At 39.8% G+C, this 18197-nt stretch overlaps 1 protein-coding gene across 2 annotated transcripts in view; it reads right to left on the bottom strand.

Moving 5' to 3' along the window:
- The window catches only part of LOC137997794 (uncharacterized), a 74590-nt gene that overhangs the window by 54460 nt on the left and 1933 nt on the right, over positions 1 to 18197 (bottom strand). Inside the window, exons 2-15 of one of the 2 annotated variants that reach the window (XM_068844045.1) lie at positions 16299 to 16409; positions 13963 to 15003; positions 9215 to 9256; positions 8917 to 9024; positions 7575 to 7904; positions 7022 to 7126; positions 6527 to 6628; positions 5918 to 5950; positions 4840 to 4947; positions 4655 to 4708; positions 3476 to 3514; positions 2544 to 2726; positions 1070 to 1246; positions 204 to 326 (exon numbers count right to left, since the gene is read on the bottom strand). In XM_068844045.1, coding sequence (XP_068700146.1) covers positions 204 to 326; positions 1070 to 1246; positions 2544 to 2726; positions 3476 to 3514; positions 4655 to 4708; positions 4840 to 4947; positions 5918 to 5950; positions 6527 to 6628; positions 7022 to 7126; positions 7575 to 7904; positions 8917 to 9024; positions 9215 to 9256; positions 13963 to 15003; positions 16299 to 16409 — 2556 coding nt within the window. Of the gene's footprint in view, positions 1 to 203; positions 327 to 1069; positions 1247 to 2543; positions 2727 to 3475; positions 3515 to 4654; positions 4709 to 4839; positions 4948 to 5917; positions 5951 to 6526; positions 6673 to 7021; positions 7127 to 7574; positions 7905 to 8916; positions 9025 to 9214; positions 9257 to 13962; positions 15004 to 16298; positions 16410 to 18197 lie in introns of those variants that run through there. The other variant, XM_068844044.1, reaches the window with a different exon arrangement.

The following is an 18197-nucleotide window of genomic DNA, read 5'->3' on the forward strand; positions in this document are numbered from 1 at the left end:
GGAACGCTATCAATGGTGTGTTCCTCCGGTATGCGAGAATCATTTGTCAATTAACTGTTGACGCATACAAAGCTCTCATGTCATGATAGGTTTCTTTCCTTGAATTTTATTGACCACAGCCTTAGACCCAGCGGTTTCGATGTGTAAGTGCGACCACTCTTCCATTTACTATAGGGAATTGTTTACCACCTTATGAAGCTTACCTGCCAACGTTGAGGGCATCGGCGTTGACAGGGGAACAGATGCTTCGTGCTCGTCCGACAAAGGTATTTCACTACCCGCGGTGGTCTCGGTCTTACTGATTGGTTCCTCGGAGGCCATGGTTTCTAGGGACAAAGGGAATGTATTGATTTGTGACTTTCGGCGTAAAGCTTAGTTTCCCACTGGCGACATAAGGATCATAAGCATAATCATAACCATAAACATAAACATAAGCTTCTTATGTTCTAGTGGGGACGGCCGCTCTAAAAACGTAAAGCTTTTCCTCGAAGCTGGCCGCCATCTTGAAAATGAACCGACCCGAAAGTACTGGTCCTAGACTTTAATTGGTCAAAACACAATGACCCCGTTGCGTCATTATGTTTCTCATTTTGTCGTTATGATTTTCGCGTTCCCACTGCAAAGAAAAGCGACATAGTCATAGTCAAAGCCATAATCATAATCATGAGAAAATGGTCGATCATTTTCTTATGATTATGATTATGTTGATCATAAGGGCGCCTATGATTATGTTTCTGGACGTTCCCACTAAGACATAAGCGACATAAACCAGCGTTTTGTTCGTGCTTATGATTATGATTATGATCGTTATGTCGCTAGTGGGAAATAGGCTTAAAAGCTTCACAACCATCCCACAATCTTCTATCGTTCATTGGTAGAGCATTAAACATTAGTAATCGAGCATCCCGTCCAGCAACATCTTATTTTCTGTTGCAAGACTAGCTTTCGAAAATAGGCAGACCGTACTTTCACAATTGTGTTTTCAGGCCCGGAAAGTTAACGGAAGTTCGAGAAAAGGAACCCAGATGTATTTTCAAGATAACACAGGACTGCATGTAGATTATCTCACCAAGGCAATGTCCCCACATTCCGTCAATATCATAATTCGATGTAGTTGCACACCAGGGTTTGCTGTTCTCATCTTCTGTGCATTCAAAGTACTGGATTCCATGGTAAATGAAAGGAAAGACACAGCATGCGCCCTTGCTTGTTCCACCTTCAGTCTCTATACACCGAGCATTCAGACCTAAAAAAATGATTCCAAAACAAAACAATGAATGTGCTAGATAATTTTACTTGTTCAATGGATTAGAAGTCATCGAAAAAGAACACCACACTTCACTGTGCACACCAAATGAACTCGAATCGCACTAGTCAATTCTTCGTTTGACAGGAAAGAAAAATATCACGTAGATGACGATGGATTTTATTTAAGTGTCGACTGTGGGGCGGTGGGGCACTGATTGGGATCCCTGTTAAGAAACCAAATCAACTCAGATCAGAAACCCGTAAGGGTTGAAACGTGTAACGGCCCCTTGTGTGCTGGGAAACAAGCTTCTGAATATTCAATTTAAGTACCATATTTGGAACAACAAAAGCGAGGGGTTTCCAAATATGGTACTTAGCACTGAAACATTCAACAAATCAGTTCGCACTGAATATTCGGAAGCTGTAAACGCGCGTTACACGTTTCAACCCCTATGGGTTTCTGCTCAGATCAAATCAAATGTTGGTTTTTGAGGAGAGGGGAAAACCGGAGTACCCGGAGAAAAACCTCTCGGAGCGGAGTAGCGGAACCAATAAACTAAATCCTCATGTGACTGCGAGTCTCGGAAACGAACATGGGTCAGATTGATGGGAGGTGAGTGCTCTCACCACTATGCCATCCCTACTCCCTTGAGCAGGCAATAGGTGACAGGGGCACAAAGGCAGCAGCCGAGCGTAGTCGAGTGCCAACGAGTGCGTACGAGCGTATACGAGTGCTAATCTCTCTCCCACCGAATTTTGTGTAAATTCCAATTAACGTGTAGTGAAACGATCGATCCTTTACTCTTTCCTGAAGAAATTGTGCCTGTCATTTCCAACAAAAGATGAATGCACAAGGATAGAGTGATCTTTCACACAACCGAACGATTGCTATTTTTTTTCGAAGTCTTATTACTTTCCAGTTCGCGATCATCAAACTGATAAGCACAATATTATAACAGACTAATCGTGGACGTTTTCATAGCTTATCCCCCTGTGGTTACGATCATTATTTGGCATCGATTTTACATTGTCTTCCCTCTTATAAATTTTTTTGTTTAGGAAGAAAGACTTACAAAGAAGTGTTTAGTGGCAAGCGCAAGGACACTGGTTGAAAAACGTTAATCTAAGCGCGTGACAGGAAGAGAAAGTATCCGACTGCATTGCATGACACGGACAAGTTTAGAGCAGCTCGTCGGACAGAGTGTAGGCTACGAATAGCCTCTTGTTGTTTAATTACAAGACAGGACCTGAACACATCGGACGTCTATGGAAAAGAAGGTTGAATCACATCTTACCTTCTTCTGCCGGGCATTCAGGGCAACATTTCCATCGTTTCTTGATCGGATTATGGCAGCTGAGCTCCGGACACTCGATCAGTGTACAGTGGATTTTACCATCATCGCATTTGCATTCTGGTGTGCAGGGTCCTGGAGACCACCTTTCTCCGTGCTCGTGTAAAATACCGTCATAATAACAATCTGAAATGGCACAAAATACAAACACGAACGGATTATATCATATGCTTTAATACGCTGTACGATTCACTTAAAAATCTTGCGACAGATTGCAACCTATTGAGAGCAAAACCCAAGCCAATCGCGCGCTTCCCAACAACAGAACCGCCAGCTACACAGACGAACCGCAACTTGCTCGACTTTTCCCGCGTTTCGCACTGGCTACACAACACTGCTTTGCAATATGATTGCCTTATGTTATGTTCTACATGTGTTGTGTTGTGATTGGCCAGCGTAATTGCATTGGTTGACTGTGCCTAGAAGACCGTCTGAAAACAACGATTCATAAAATAAGCTCAAAAATGCACTCATTTTGAGTGGTTCTCACTTATGATCTATTAGAAGACAGACGCATAGATGACGTCATCATCAAAAACTTTTAATTCTTTATTATATTTTACAGCAAATTGATTCCATGCTCCTGTGCGTCTGTTCAGTAACTAGTAATAAATCACAGAAGACGTCAAAATGTGGTAAGACCATCAGTGACACACTGGGCTATCACCTTGTGTGCCACCTTTCGTTCTTACTACATTTTGTTGATGTCTTCTGTGATCTATTGTTGAACACGGCAACGTGAAATTATTTGTTAAACAGACAATTTTTTTTTCTTTCATTGGCATCTTATGGAGGATTTACGTTTTCAGAAACGCAAAAAAAGAAAATGTAATGAAGTGCTAGAGATGCTTAAAATAAATAAAAATGAAACTCACTTGCTTTGTCTGGAAGATGCACAATCAGTGTCTTGTTGGCTAATTAGAAGAAACAAGAAAATTATTAGAGTGAACAAAAATATCAAACCTTCACGTGGGTTCATAATTGACACGCTATGTCGCTCTCACAGAGCAGTGTACTACACCATATTATATCTAAGTCAGCCAAAATAGTTCATAAGGCAATCAAGGAAATAATTTTATGCTTTCAGAGCAACTTATACCCGTTTTTTGCTATCAGCATCCGATGCGGGATTTCGATCCTATCAATCTTCCTAAAAAATCAACAGGTTTTGGTCACCATTAAAACCGTTGCTAATTTTTTTCAAGCTAAAACGGTCAAGATGGGTTTCAGACTTAACGATTCATGATTGCCTTACTGATTCCAGTTTATTAAGTCAAATTGGTAGTCTTAAGTCTGATCCACCAAAAAGTACATTTCAATATTAACATGCAGTCACAAAAAAAGGAAACAATGATTTCATTTGTAAAAGAAAAAAGTACTTGTTTCTTAAAAATGCCTTTCTGACTGGCCTAGATGAGATTTTATCGCAGGTATTCCACGCCATAGAGGGAACTATAAGACTTCATTGCTCTTTATTTGATCACAGGGTTCGTGCTGGATTTTGTCTATAAAATTCCAGGAGTATTCAGGGGTTTTCAAGAACAAGAAATTGAGTTTTCAAGGAGTGTTTGTAAGAAGATTTCTATGCCATGCATCATTTCAGTGTTTTCTTTGATGAAAAAGCCTATCTTGATATTCTTTCCCACATCCTGAAAGTTAAGTGCACACATGGACATTTCAATTTTTGCATTTTATCTTTCCCCAATAGTCAAATAGTTGGGATCTGTTTTTGGAATGTCCCTTTAACTTAGCATGATACAATCTCAACAATTTTTACCCAAGCAAAAAATTCAAGCAGTTTTCAAGCAGTTTCCCACAAAAACCCTTTTTTTCAAGGGCTTTTCAAGCAGCCTTCAGAAGTCCAAAATTTAATTCCAGGGCTTTTCAAGGACTTCAAGGAGACTAGCACGAACCCTGTGATCAACTTACTTCATGATGATATTGGTACCATGACTGGCTTGCAGGCTCATGGTATGTGAACACATAAAATATGTGAAAGAACGCTCAATTATGATTACCAAGTTACGCAAAAATACAGATCCACAAGTACTGACCATATGACGGTGGCGACGTTGGTGCAACCAAACCAACTGCTGCCTCAGTCGGAGCTGAAAAGAAAGCAAGCCACCTTGGACGATAAGTAAACAACACCTTTACATCGGGGGAGGGGGTCTGCAGAGAGAGCCATTCTTGAAGAAATTATAGATGAAGTATACGGATAATCAAAGTTTGATTGTACCTTGACAAAGCCCACACTTTCGTTTGCAATTCTTAATCAACCATTCTTCTTCACAAGCAAATCTCGAGTATCCATGACAACTTTCATGATCTTTAGCCGCACAAGGACCTGTAAGAAACGTGGGCAAAATTTTGATTCAAAGAAATGAAACTTCCTATGGGTAAATCAATACCGATGAGATAGTTTCCAATCTGAGTAATGGGGGAAAAAAGCTCAGCCAAATGACTGATTTTCATAGTTAAAACTGTTACAGTAAAAAAACACAGCTCTAGTCATTTCCACATAATGGACCCCAAACAATTGGATGAAACTGTCAGGATATTCATTCTTAATTAATTGTATTCTGGCAAAAGCAAAACAGAAAAATGAATAAGTCTAACCAAGATGATTTATCAAAAATCATAGCCCAATACAGCGAACCCATTAAAACCAACCATGAACCAATACAACAAACCCAGTAAAACCATGTACAAAAATTGAACCAAATGTGACATTCAATCTGAGAAGGAAAAGAGTTAATTAACCCTTTGACATCAAACTGGCCTAAACCGGCCAGACTTAGTATTTCACTCTGTTTAACGCCAGACAATTTTACTTGTCAATGGGGAACCCCTGGGAGTCAATGGATTAAACATGCAATTTCCAAAATGGGGGTCTGTAACCAAAGTGAGCATACTTCTAAAGCTCAGTTAAGTAAAATGCTATATCTAAACTTTTTTTCACTTTTTGCCTGCAATTTCTATAGCTTAATAATCAGGTCCCCTATAAGTTTTAAAGGAATTTCTACACCAAGGACAAAACCTAGATATTTTATGTCCAATAATTACCTTCCAAGTTTATTAAGAAGAGTTAGACATTAGAAAGGTTGGATGTTAATATTAGTTTGGATTTGATATTAGTATGGTTAAAGATGGCATAACTTATTTGAGCTGCATCACTATGACATTAAGACCATGTGCAAAAGAATGTAAAATTTTGTTATTTATTCAATTCTTGGTGTGGAACAAATGCCTCCTTTAGTGTGTACCAGTGTAATTTCTCAAAAACCAGTGTTGTAATCTTTGGAAACAAACCTCACCTTGCGAAACATCTTTTCCACGGTGTTCTAATCCTAGAATCGAAAGACGTTATTCAGACAGCAAACTTTGGCAAATAAATCATTGGAAAAAGAAAAAAACCTGCAGTTTCCTTGTCATTTCAATTCTTCCACAACATAACAAATTATGTAGAACTGTTGACTAGTCGTTAGCAGTGTGCCAATTTTTATTTTAAGATTAATTTGGGTTATTTTAAGAATTCCACACCATTCATTTGATAACTTTTTCAGCTGATGAAGGATTAGCAGAATGGTTAGTTTGTTACGTTTGAGCAAGTAAGCTTAAGCAGTTATGCTATTATAAGAATCAATTAATTTTCATAAATCAATAATTTCATTAAGAAAAGTGTATCATTGTTATTAGTAGGTAAAGAGTGAAATCCACATTTAACTACAGCCGACGCTCCAGGCAACATAAGTTACGTTAATTCACAGTAACGCCTGTGTTATTATCATAATCCACGAAATTTTGGACTATTTTTAAAGTTAATACTTAAGTTTAGGCACGTCAAAGTTCTCCCTAGGGACAAATCAATTGTATATTTCTGAAGATAAGGCGAGAACCCAAATTTATCAAGTAACTTTTCTTACCCTCACATAGGCCACACTTTTTCTTGCAGTTGACTTTCATCCAATCATTTTCACAGCTTTCAACGGAGTATCGACTACATTCTGGATTATCTTTGCAGATAGCTGAAAATTGATAAGACGACGTCGAACTCAAAATTTGCGCCTGTTTGGTCGGCCATTTTCTTGTTGTGAGATCCAGTCCCTTCAGACTAAATTCGTGATAGGTACGTAATGCGCACACACAGGTTAAGATCATTGGACAAAAGAGCAAGCGTCGGTTGTTCAAAAGGTGGATAACGCTATCCACCGGGTAAATCGCTATCCAGCGGTTGAACGCTAGCAAAGCCAATTGAGTTATCCAGTGGATAGTGATTTATCCAGTGGATAGCGCTATCCACCGAGACAAATAAAATTCGAAGGATGGACCGTGCTTCCGGAAAAGATTTTTCACAGGCTAAGGCAGTAATTTAAATTTACGAGTAAGAAGTATGCGATGAATTATCAAGAGATACTTACGGCGACAAAATTGGCATTTCCTTGGACAATTTAATTGCACCCAAGCGTCGTTGCATTGATTTCTCGAATAGCGCGAACATTCCTTCTTGTCATTACACCAAGGAGCTAAAATGTAAGCAAAGATGACACCATTGAGGGTCTATTGGGTTGCAACAGTGCAGATATCATCCCATGGGCTTTAAATTCTTGCGGTGATCGACATATCTCTAAAATCGAGTTCAATCGGGTCGAATTATTGAAAACAAAAACATTTCGCAAAAGCAAGAAGCTCCCTAGTCTAAGATTTTGAAAGCCACTGCCTTGTGTTCTTAGATTAAAGAAAATACTTTGGTTCCCTAGCTAATTTAAACTCTCTCAAGCCTTCTTCACTGGAAACTGAAAAAAAAATGGACAGAATCGGACTTGTACAACTAAGAATAAATTTCTTAGTTTAATCTTGCATCTTGTTTTCGACATATGTGCATGATCCCGACGTAAGGTAGTTCAGTTTAGGTTTATTCACACATTCCAATTTTATTACTTTAACCCGTTCTCCTACACACCCACTCCCTACCTTCTGGTATCTCCAAGACTGTGCTTCCATGTTCCATTGAAGCTTTCAAATGCGTCTTACCAGGTCCTGTTATCTTCAACTGTGCCCTGTTTTCATCCTCGGCCTTAATTTTTCCGGGAAGTTTAACCACAATGGTCTCCACCATGGGAGCCTTGTTGTCCGATTTTTCAGCCAAAGAGAGTTTCCCGTTCTCGCCTTTGATGTTCACAACCACAGGTTTTCGTGACGTTTCTAGCGACTTTGTAACCTCTGTTGGTACAGTGACACTGAGCTCGGTGTATGGTTTTCCTTCTGCGAGTTGATTTGGTGCAGTCATTCCATACTCTGTGCCTGCAAGAAAGACAAAAACAATTATAACATTGAGTGAAAATATTATTCGAGGAATATGAAAGGTTTCGGGCAACAAGGTACGAGAATGGAGGAGCGTACTTCCATTCGAAGAGCGGCAGGGGTATTTTACAGAAGCCGATCAACACTGAATACCAAACGCCGAACTTTATAAAAATTGTATTTGACAGTAATGACTGTACACATACACGACAAAAACTAAAAGCTAACCATTTTAGAAATCGGCGCTTACACCTAATTGCTGCAGAAATGCACTACCATAATTGAAAGCTAACCATTCGGCGTTAGGCGTTCTGCAAAGTACCCCTGCCCTTCGAGGGGCTTGAAACATAGCACCAAATCTAAGGCCAGTTTCCCACGTCAAGAAAATTTAAAATCTAGAGCACCCTAAAGACTTCGAAATCCTATTTTAAGCTTTCTCTCGAGATAGTTCTTGAGAAATTTTTAGAAAAAATTGTAAAAGGTCATCAGTTATTCTGCAAAATTTATATTTTATCCTTGGAACTGGGAGGTCAAAAACCCCCTCTTCTCCCCACTATCCTCATCTCCGCCGACTTTTAGGTGAGCATGTAATTTTAACTAAAAACAGGAAAACAAAAAAGACAAAAATGTTCTAATAAAGTGGGCGAACTTGAAGCCTTTTTAGGTGTTAAACTCATTTAACTCTCGAACCCGGAGCGATTTCAATTTCAGCTTTCGGAAATAACAACAATCTCGATCCCAGAGCTCTTCTCTTGACTGAGGGAGAGAAGAGCTCTGGGGAACCCTGAAACAAAGTTTCTGGTCATTGGTTTTCGTGAAGAACACTCAAAAGCGTCTCTAATTGGTGCATCCATGTTAGCACAAGGAATGAGCAAGCGCCGTAAGGTTCAAATAGCCAATTTTTGGCTAAAAGAACCCCACGGCGCATGTTCTCCTAAATAGAGTTTTCCAGAGCCTTCCGTCGATCTGAAGTTCTGGTGACGAGAATGGAATGACAACTCAGTGTACTCACCGTTCCCACATATTCGGCATTTCTTGGGACAATTAACTTTGAGCCAGTCCCCGTGGCAATTGTCCTCTGTGTAATTCACGCAAGCCGGATCGTCGTTACACCATGATTCTACGAAAAATAAAATCAAGTAAAATCTATACCAATGTACTGATTGTTCTGGTTAAAATTGATTTTGCAACTTTAGATCTTTTGATTCTTTTAGAAGCTTTGGAAATACGAACCTCGCATGCAACTTAGGGTTAAACATTAGTATATATCGGGACATAAAGATTTTGTTTAACGTCTAAGTTGTACTCACCATAAATGTTTGACGTATCTGTCGCATTTTGAACCACAACAGCTGAGGAGAAAAAAATTGTCTCGGATCAGAAAGTAATCTTGAATAACAAGAAAAATACTGTGTCTCCTTTTATTTTATTTTGTTTCATTTTTTGTGATTCTGCTACAAAGTAAATTTAACAGTTATCTTAACTCATACCCCGTCGTTAGATATAGAGATTGACACGACACTCTCAATTATGAACGATGCTTTAACAAATATATAGACTTGTAAGTGACAGATGCCCATCTATCGAGGCCCTCTGCGCCGTACGGGAGGACGCCTTTCTCGTGATTTTCCCGCAAGCTTTGCGGTCCTAGGAAACTTTGGTAACTACAGTTTGGCCTAACTCTCAATAAGGCCAACTAATAAAATTAATGACAATGGTGGTCAGACAGCAAATCTGTGGAAATAAATCACCAAAAACAAAAGTACTTAGCCGATTATGACCAACTCTAGCACGCATAAATTAAATTTGGCAAGAAGTTAAAAGGACAGCGTTGTTCATAATGCAGCCCGTAGCATAAATGCGTGTCATTTCGTTCAGTGGAAGAGAAATACGTGCAGAAAAAGCTGGCATCCAATTTAAAAGTGCAGGAATCGTTATTAAACCCGATAGCCGGAAAACAATGACTTAACAGTATTAGCGTAAGTTTCAGAAGAGTTTAAACTCTTATTAACTCCATGCAAGGATCGCGTGTGGCATTCAATTTAAATCTCACGGTATTTTGACATACTCGAATCTAACATGACCTCGGTTTTGTTGCTGTAGCAAAGGAAGTTAGCTTCCGAATAGAAGATTAGTAATATCTGCACGTACACATATCAAAAAATTAAACATTTCTATAATATGAGTGATTGTTAATTGAAATTAAAACAATGAAAAGTGAAAGGGCCTTTGTCGATGCAAATGAATACATTTTGCAAGTGGAAAAACGTACAATGGTCCACAATCCCCGCGATGGAAAAATGTTTCACGCTTGAAGAGATTATAAAAAACAAAGCAACAAGCTCACTTTGGATGACAGCCTTTGAAAGTAACGAGAACATCACAGCAAAAACCAATCTTTTTCCCATGTTTACCGGCCAGACTTTCCATAACCATTTTAATCCGCACTCACATGGTGGAGGTCGCAAAACACTTCCACGAGTCGTGCATTTATTATTTTTTATTAATGCGCCGTTGAACTGGTACGCTAAAGAATCTCTTTAGCAACCACCTGCCTTTCTCATGAAAACAGCGTGCATATAACGCCGGGAAGAGGTTTTCGCAGCAAAAAAACAATGAAAGTCAGAGTGAAAAGACTATTAAAAGACTAACGAAGTTCAAGCCAAATCAAAGCGCAGACAGGCACTTACAGAAGAAGAGTTTGTTTCTGGTACGAGGATAATTTGCCTTTATAAACAAGTATTAATTTGCGTTGACAGTAGTGATTACGAAATGCAATATTAAATTACCTTGTGATCCTAATACCTATTCAGTTGATCATGGCAGTTTTCATCACTGAAAAAAATATTGCTTTATCAAACATCATGACTCGATTTTTTGCGAATGATTATTTTTAAAAAAAATTTAACAACTCGAATTTTGAGTTTAAAAAGCATCTGCTGGCTCTAAAGTTTTTTGCCGTTTGGCAAGTTCATTTTGCCGTTTTCACTGTAGTAACTTTCTTGAAGTCTTCGCAAAACTGAAGGGGATTTGACCAACGATCAGAGGTATGGATTACGTCAGAAAACGACAATTATTTCGAAACAGCGATGCAAAGCAGTTTATCATGTAATTGCCAACAAGCAAGCCGAGCGAAGACGCCAGGCTTCCGAGGCAGCCAGCTTATTAAAGTGCCACTCGATGAAAATTTTGAATGCCCTTTTTTCTTTAGATTTTGAAAATAGACGTACTAAATAGGTATCATGCCAATTTTTATCTCAAAATTCCCACGGAAAGTGTGATTATTGTAACGTAGTTTTTCGGTTTTCGCTGTCCGCCATTATTCGAACGGCAAATGACCGTGAACAAGGAAAGGGTTGGGTCTGGCTGGATCGCCTGGGGTATACAATACAATATAATACAATACATACTTAATTGACCGCTCCCCATAGGGGCTTTTCAGGGCCAATGAAACACAACGAAACGACAGAACAGAACAACAACAACTGTTAAGAATCCCAACTGGCTGGAGGCAAACCAGTTGGCTATTTACAAGTGCGGCTGGGAAGTTGAAGCAGGGACTACCAGGATCAAATTCAACGAGTGGTCAGAGCGAGTCTTGAACCCGGGATCTCCGGATCTCAAGGCAAGCGCCCTAACCACTGGGCCACACTACCTCCTGACGTCATATGTGCAACGCCTGACGGGTCTGACGTCATATATGCAACGCTCAAAATAAACGCGGCTAAATTTCCCATGCCGTCTATGGGATGTGAGAGATCGCCGAGTTGCTTTTTGTTGCTATTATATACATTACTCCTTGATCGACTTGTTCGCTTTGTCAAACGCCCACGAAGCGATGCGCGTATGACGTCACGAGCCAAGTCTTGCGTGAAGACCGCTTACAAAATAATCGCAGGCTTCTCCAATGCCGTCCGAGTAATGGCGGACAGATTTTTAGCGGTTTTTGGCTGGCTATTTCCCGTCTTATCTCGCTTCTATCGTTCCAAATTTAAATGCATTGTATTATTTTGAACATATTGACTTAATTGACGTTTGAAAAACTTCGAAAAGAAAACCAAAAATGTTCGTCGTAGTGGCACTTTAATGCCGCGCGAAGTATTGCAGCAGGCAGAAAAATTCTCGATCGTTGTTTGAAAAGTGTAATGTAAGGTTACGTAGTGTAATGTAAGATTCTCTGGAGATTTTAGTAGGGACCAATGAAAGCGCTTGTTTTGATGTGTGATGTCATTAGACAAACTTGCATGACGCGAGCGACTATTGATGATCTTGTTCTCGGAAGTGAGTGAAAACACATTTTTCCCATTTCCCTGACCCTTGTGTTGTGTACACGTGCTTTGAGTGTTCTTTAATATTTATCTTCGAACCATCGTGTTCTATATTGAGTGAACGAGCTCAAAACTAAACCGGCGTACGAGTTCTTATCGGCCGCTGTTGTCAATTTCGGATTTCGGCCCGCGAGTAGAGCACTTCGTTTTTCGTTTTGTAACCATTGATTCGCGAACAATTGAATTTAATCTTCAAAGAAAATATGTTGTCTGCAAAGTACAAAATTAAACGATCAATTTGACTTGTAATTCATGGCTGCATCTTGCAAAATAAAAATTCTACAAGTGAAACAACTTTCATGTGCGAGAGAGTTTGACTGGCCCGTTACATGCTCCACGCTGAAAAGTCTGAAAACGCTTTGGCGATTTTTTACATGGCACTGATTTTATTCAACTTAATTATTGTATATTCCTGTTAAAATTAAGGCCGTTCAAAAATTACAGCAGTACTTTCCATATTATTGCAAAACACGTTAACATCTACATTGTTGTTGGAGATACGAATTGTGCAATTTCTATTACTGTATTATTGTTAACTAGATAAGTTGAGTTGCAGTACTTGTTTCGAATAATAAAATTGCAACTACCGTTGGGTGTTTTGGAACTCTGATACAAATCTGTAAACTATGTATTATATTGACTGTTTCGTTGGCACTTAGCGATAGCTACTACTAGTCTATGGAGTAAGCCAATCGCTATCGGTCCATTGCAAGTGAAATTGTGTATCGTATTGTCTCGACTCAAAACTGAACACAAAGTATAGGCAATTATAGGAATGTCATCGATTTATAGCTAGATACAAGTTTTCTATGCCGATGGGAAATAGCGCTGCCCACGTCAAGTTAACGTAACAGTAACGGGTAACTTTGACGAAGAGATGATGAAAGTCATACATTGGAGCCGCGGATAAGAAATGACAGGTCAACGTATTTCAGTTATAAAATAAAGTTAAATTAAGCAATTGTACAAAAGCCTTAAAAGGTGCACAATGACCGTTTCCACACAAGAAGACGGACAAATCGTCTGATGTGAAATCAGGAAGAACAACTGATTTTTAGACGATTTATTCGTCTGAAATTGGTGCGTCAAGAAAGACAAATTTTCGAAGACGATTTGTCTGTCCAGACAAGTCCGACCTAGATTCACGTTAGCCGAACAAATCAACAAATTAACCAGCTAGCTACCGAGGGGAAATGGAACTTGGAATAGAAGCGATGATTTATTGGAAGTTTGCAACATGGCGGGAAAAAAGAAGGTTGGCGCGAAAGGTAAGCCAACAAATCCATACTCCTAGTGCCAGTGTTTATGCACTCAAACATATCCCTTTTGTCGTTCCATTGGCCGTTTTTTATGAATTTATGAGTCGGACAACACCAGCGGAATTAGTCGTCTTATGTTCACATTAGTCGACCAAACCATAGGACGGTTTGTCCGTTTAGACTATTTGTTCGATTCGTGAAACTGCTACTAAGTTATTTAGAAATCTGTGTGTTTGTCAATTGCGACACCAAGCAGTTCAAACTTGGATTTGCTCTTTTTTCCTCGTTTCAACTGCTTAAGTTCGCACAGCAAGTAGTTATAAATTAAATTATCTAATTTGTCGTTGCCCTCACACTGTCAATAAAAATTCGATGGACAATCTCTGTCGCAACTACACCAGTGACCACATCGGGTGCATTGCTGTGCAAGTCGTAATTCAAATTGCAATACAAAATCAAATTGCTACTCACGATGCTGTTGGACAGTCACATGAGGCTGCTCTGTTGTCGATCCCGTAGTTGCAGCATTGTGCAAAAAATCTACAGTGATATTCTGATGTGGTGGAGGGGGAACCAGTGTCGCGTTCCTGATAATCTGATCCACCACACCTCCCTCGAAAGGATTGACAACGCCAGGGCCACTAGGCATGGGAGGAGCCTCTGTCGGGTGCGCATGGGCAGGAGCAATAGCTGTTTCAATTGTAGGTTCGTTATGAACTATAACAGGACCCTCGTGAACGACCAACGGTACCCCTGTTGGAGCTACATTTTCCTCCTTCTCCTTTTCAAATGATATCCTTATCTTTTGCTGTTCGTCGGGTGGATGTGAGACGATCAAATTTCCCACAGGAGATGGTTTTTTCCCAATAAACGAGATCTTAATATTTTCCGTATTTCCCTCCGGCGGTGGATGCAATGAAGCCTCATTTACCTCGATAACCGGCTTCTTTTTATCGATGAAAGAAATTTTTATATTCTCCACGTTATGCTGAGCAGGTTGCGATTGTGACGGTACCTCCACGACCCAATCTGGTGTCTCTTTTATTTCTAAGACGTCCACTTCCTCCAGAGGTACAACCGGAAGTTCACTAGCGTTCATCACGACAACCGGTGCTGCTGTGGGCTCGAGTGTGCCCACATTAACCGGAAGTGCTTCCTGAGGCGTTGACGAATCATAAACGCCGATCTGTGAACCGGAAGTGGTTGTTTCGGCAACCGGAAGCACGTGTTCTACAAAGTTTTCTGTCTTGTTATATAAGTTATAAGAAGGCGCTCCTTCAATCGGAAGGGAGATTTCCGGGTAAATTGTCTCGTTTGAGATTTCTTTAGTAGCTGCGAAGGGCGTGGCACTCTGGTACTCCACCTTGGGGTAGGTGTAATTACTATTTTGCACCAATTTAGAAGTGTCCGGAACTGTTGTAGGAGACTGCTCCCAACCCACTAAGGGGTTAACTGTCGGTTGTGGTGCGATGTATTCTGCCACTCTTTCAGTTGGTTTGGGCGCCGATGCAACTATGAGTAAAATAAGAATATTACCTTAATGTAGATGCGATAATACCTTTGTGTATCTGTCTTTTTGTAGTTCATTATCACTTTCGTTTTTCCCGTTCATTCTTTCGTTTGCTTAGCCTTTGTCATAGGTTTTTGTTCATTAGTTTCCCTTGTATTCTTAGATTCTTTACACTTGTTTCTTTTAATTTTGCATAATACCACATATATCGGTATCTTGCAATTTTTGGACAATTGTTTCTCACTTTCGTTCTTAGTTTGTTCGAGTTAAGTTTTTCATGGTAATTTTAGTTCGTCTCTCAAGTCCGTCGTCACATTCGTCTTGTAAGTATTTGTCGTTTATTTCAGTGGTCGTCTTCTCTATTTCATCGCCTAATAAATACTCTTTTTTTTTCACTTACCTCGCGTACTCGTTTTTAAATAAATACATCCCTAAAGTGCAAACGAGTTTGAGTTATTTGCGTCTGCGACGACGCCTATGATAACTCAAATTTCTTTGGCATGCTAAGAGTGAACTTTTGCTGCTTAAAATGTTAAATTGGGTGAATGCATTAGACCCAGGTCCCTCCGATCCTACGAGCTTCATTCACATTCCACCGCTAACACCGATGATATAGAAATCAACAATCGCTACATTGTAGTTTTCAGCGATCGCAACTATTGTAGCGATGATATTGAAACCAGCATTAATGGACAACAATAATCTAAACGGTGTATAGTCAGCCGCAGTAAAGAGAGGCCGGATGAAGAGGACGCCAATTCGATTCGAAGTTTATTCCCTATTTTTACCATACCCATACCTTACTCATAAATGGAGGTCAATTTATAATTCTTTTGTCAAAGTGCAAATTAGCCTATCAAGCCTCGATGCCATACAATGACTTGAAAAGAGTTCTTGCTCTAAAATGAAGCTTGGTAGGCTAATTTGCACGTGGACAAAAGAATTATAAATGTGACCGCCATTTATGAATAAGGTCTATAATACAGTTTATTTTGGGGGTTATTTGCATTAAAACGATGAATATCCAGCTCACCGAAGCATGATACAGTCCCAAGAGTAAATAAATTGTATTATTTTTATGCAAAGAACCCCCCAAAAGGTATTACATAATGGATGGGGAAATAAGGAATGGGAGACCTTCACCCCATTTCGTACTACGACGAATAAGAATGGGATTTTTCACATTTCAGTCACCCCTTGCTTGTAGGATCAGAAAAAGCTAACCGAAACCGGATCTGAAATCAAAAATCTTGTTAATTCTTTCTTGCTGTAAGTTTTGGTAACAAATCGAACTCACCGTTGCCACAGTAACCACAGAGTTTTGGACAGTTAAGAGTTATCCATTCATCTGTGTCGCAATGGTCTTTCCCATACATTGCGCATGCGTTTTCATCCTTGCACCACGAATCTGCCGAGACAAAATCAGTCGAAGTCAATTGGGAAAAAAAAGGCTCGATACAATCTGATAGCGTTCATTCGCTTATCCAACCCTAGTTTAGAGCTTATTTAGGAAAGATATCATACCAGCTCTCGTGAGATGCAATGTGATTGGATTGATATCTGCCCGAAAAATAGCAACAACAAATCTGAAGCTTTTAAGATAGCTTAAAGCATCTGCTACATAACGTAATGTGTGATAATCTGCATTAACAGAAATTGCTATTTTGGTGCCAAGTAGCAGAGGCCTGGTTAAGAGAGGCAATGCGCTTGCAGTGCTACCTGATCGCGGTTTTTACTTTGCGACCATTAAAGTGAGTGAGGCATTATGCGGTCAGCCTTCGTCGAGTGCACAAGTCCAGTTTCGTTTATTGTTATATCTCGCTGAAGAAATTTTTTATGCCTTCGTTAGGCTGTATATGATAGCTTTTATTTAAATTGTTTTTTTTCAGTAAGAATACCCCAGAACCCTAAGGGTAGCACCACTTCCTCGGTCGGGGGTACACTTTCTCCGGTTTTTTCCTCACGCGGGTTTTTAGGGGTTTTCATGTCCGACTCTTGATAATAGAGTTGATGTATAAATGTTTTTGTTCCTATTCCAATGCCGGATTAGCTGGCTCAGACGCCCATATATCATCTAGCTCGAGTGTCTGGTTGAGTAGTGGAGGCAAAATGCCTAAATTTAGATGTTGTCGTGGAAAGTGCATGCTATAGCTATTATTTTCCACGAGTTAGTACGTTTTCTCAAAACTTGCTGTTGACGAAGTAAATTGAACAAATGCATTTTCCATGATAAACTTTGTTCATCGCTTGTCTATGAAGCCAGAAACGTAGCTTTGAATGAAACGTTCTCCGCTCCTGTGGGCAATTTTTTTGGAAACTACTGTAGTTCTTAAAGCATTTCCTAAACCGCAAATGTCTGTATGGAGTTGACAACTGGCCTTTGTCTTGCATGTGTTGATTGGACAAGAGAAAAAACTCCCATCTTTTAAAGTTAAGTTTAAATCTAACAGCGCGTTCGATTGACCCTGCCGGAATAAGAATATGTGGAGTGATGGTTAAAAAGGTATGGCGCGTTTCGAAGCAGCAAGGATAATAAAAATATGTTTAAAATAGCATTTTAGCAGATGTTTGACAATTTTAATGTGAATCTCCGTAAAAACGAAGGATTTCTAACTTATATTCCATGTATTCCTTTTCTGGAATACGGTCAATCGAACACACCCATCTTAGCCCTCTTATGAAGTAAGGAAAGCCTTGAGGAGCAAAGGAGCAACTCAGGGATGGGGCGGTGGTGGGAACACTCTCCTCCCACCAACGTGACCCGGGTTCAATAGACCTTTTTACAGTCATCTGCTTAGTTACCTAGCCTTTAAATGAAAGTGAGGCTAGGGTTGACCTTGTTGTGATAATCCCCCCCCCCCCCTGCTTTTCTTATGTTCATGAAGTTGCTCTCATGCTAATTAGTTGGAATTTACATAAGAAAACCAGTGAGGTTTCTCTCAAAACTAGGTCAACTCTAGCCTCACTTTCATTCATAGGCCAGGTAACTAAGCACACAACTGTGAAATCGCCGTCTATTTCCAGACTCGGCGCCGAATGTGGGTTGAATTTATTGACTCGCTACTGTGGGTACTCTGGTTCTCCTCTCTCCTCAAAAACCAATGTGTGATTTAGAGCGGTTTTCAATTGAGTGTCGAAAGTAATTAGCGAATTACTTTGGTTTTGCATTACTTCACTCAGTGATGGGTTCAAAGTT

This window comes from Montipora foliosa, chromosome 3 (assembly GCF_036669935.1).
Source record: "Montipora foliosa isolate CH-2021 chromosome 3, ASM3666993v2, whole genome shotgun sequence".
NCBI classification, from domain to species: Eukaryota; Metazoa; Cnidaria; class Anthozoa; order Scleractinia; family Acroporidae; genus Montipora; species Montipora foliosa.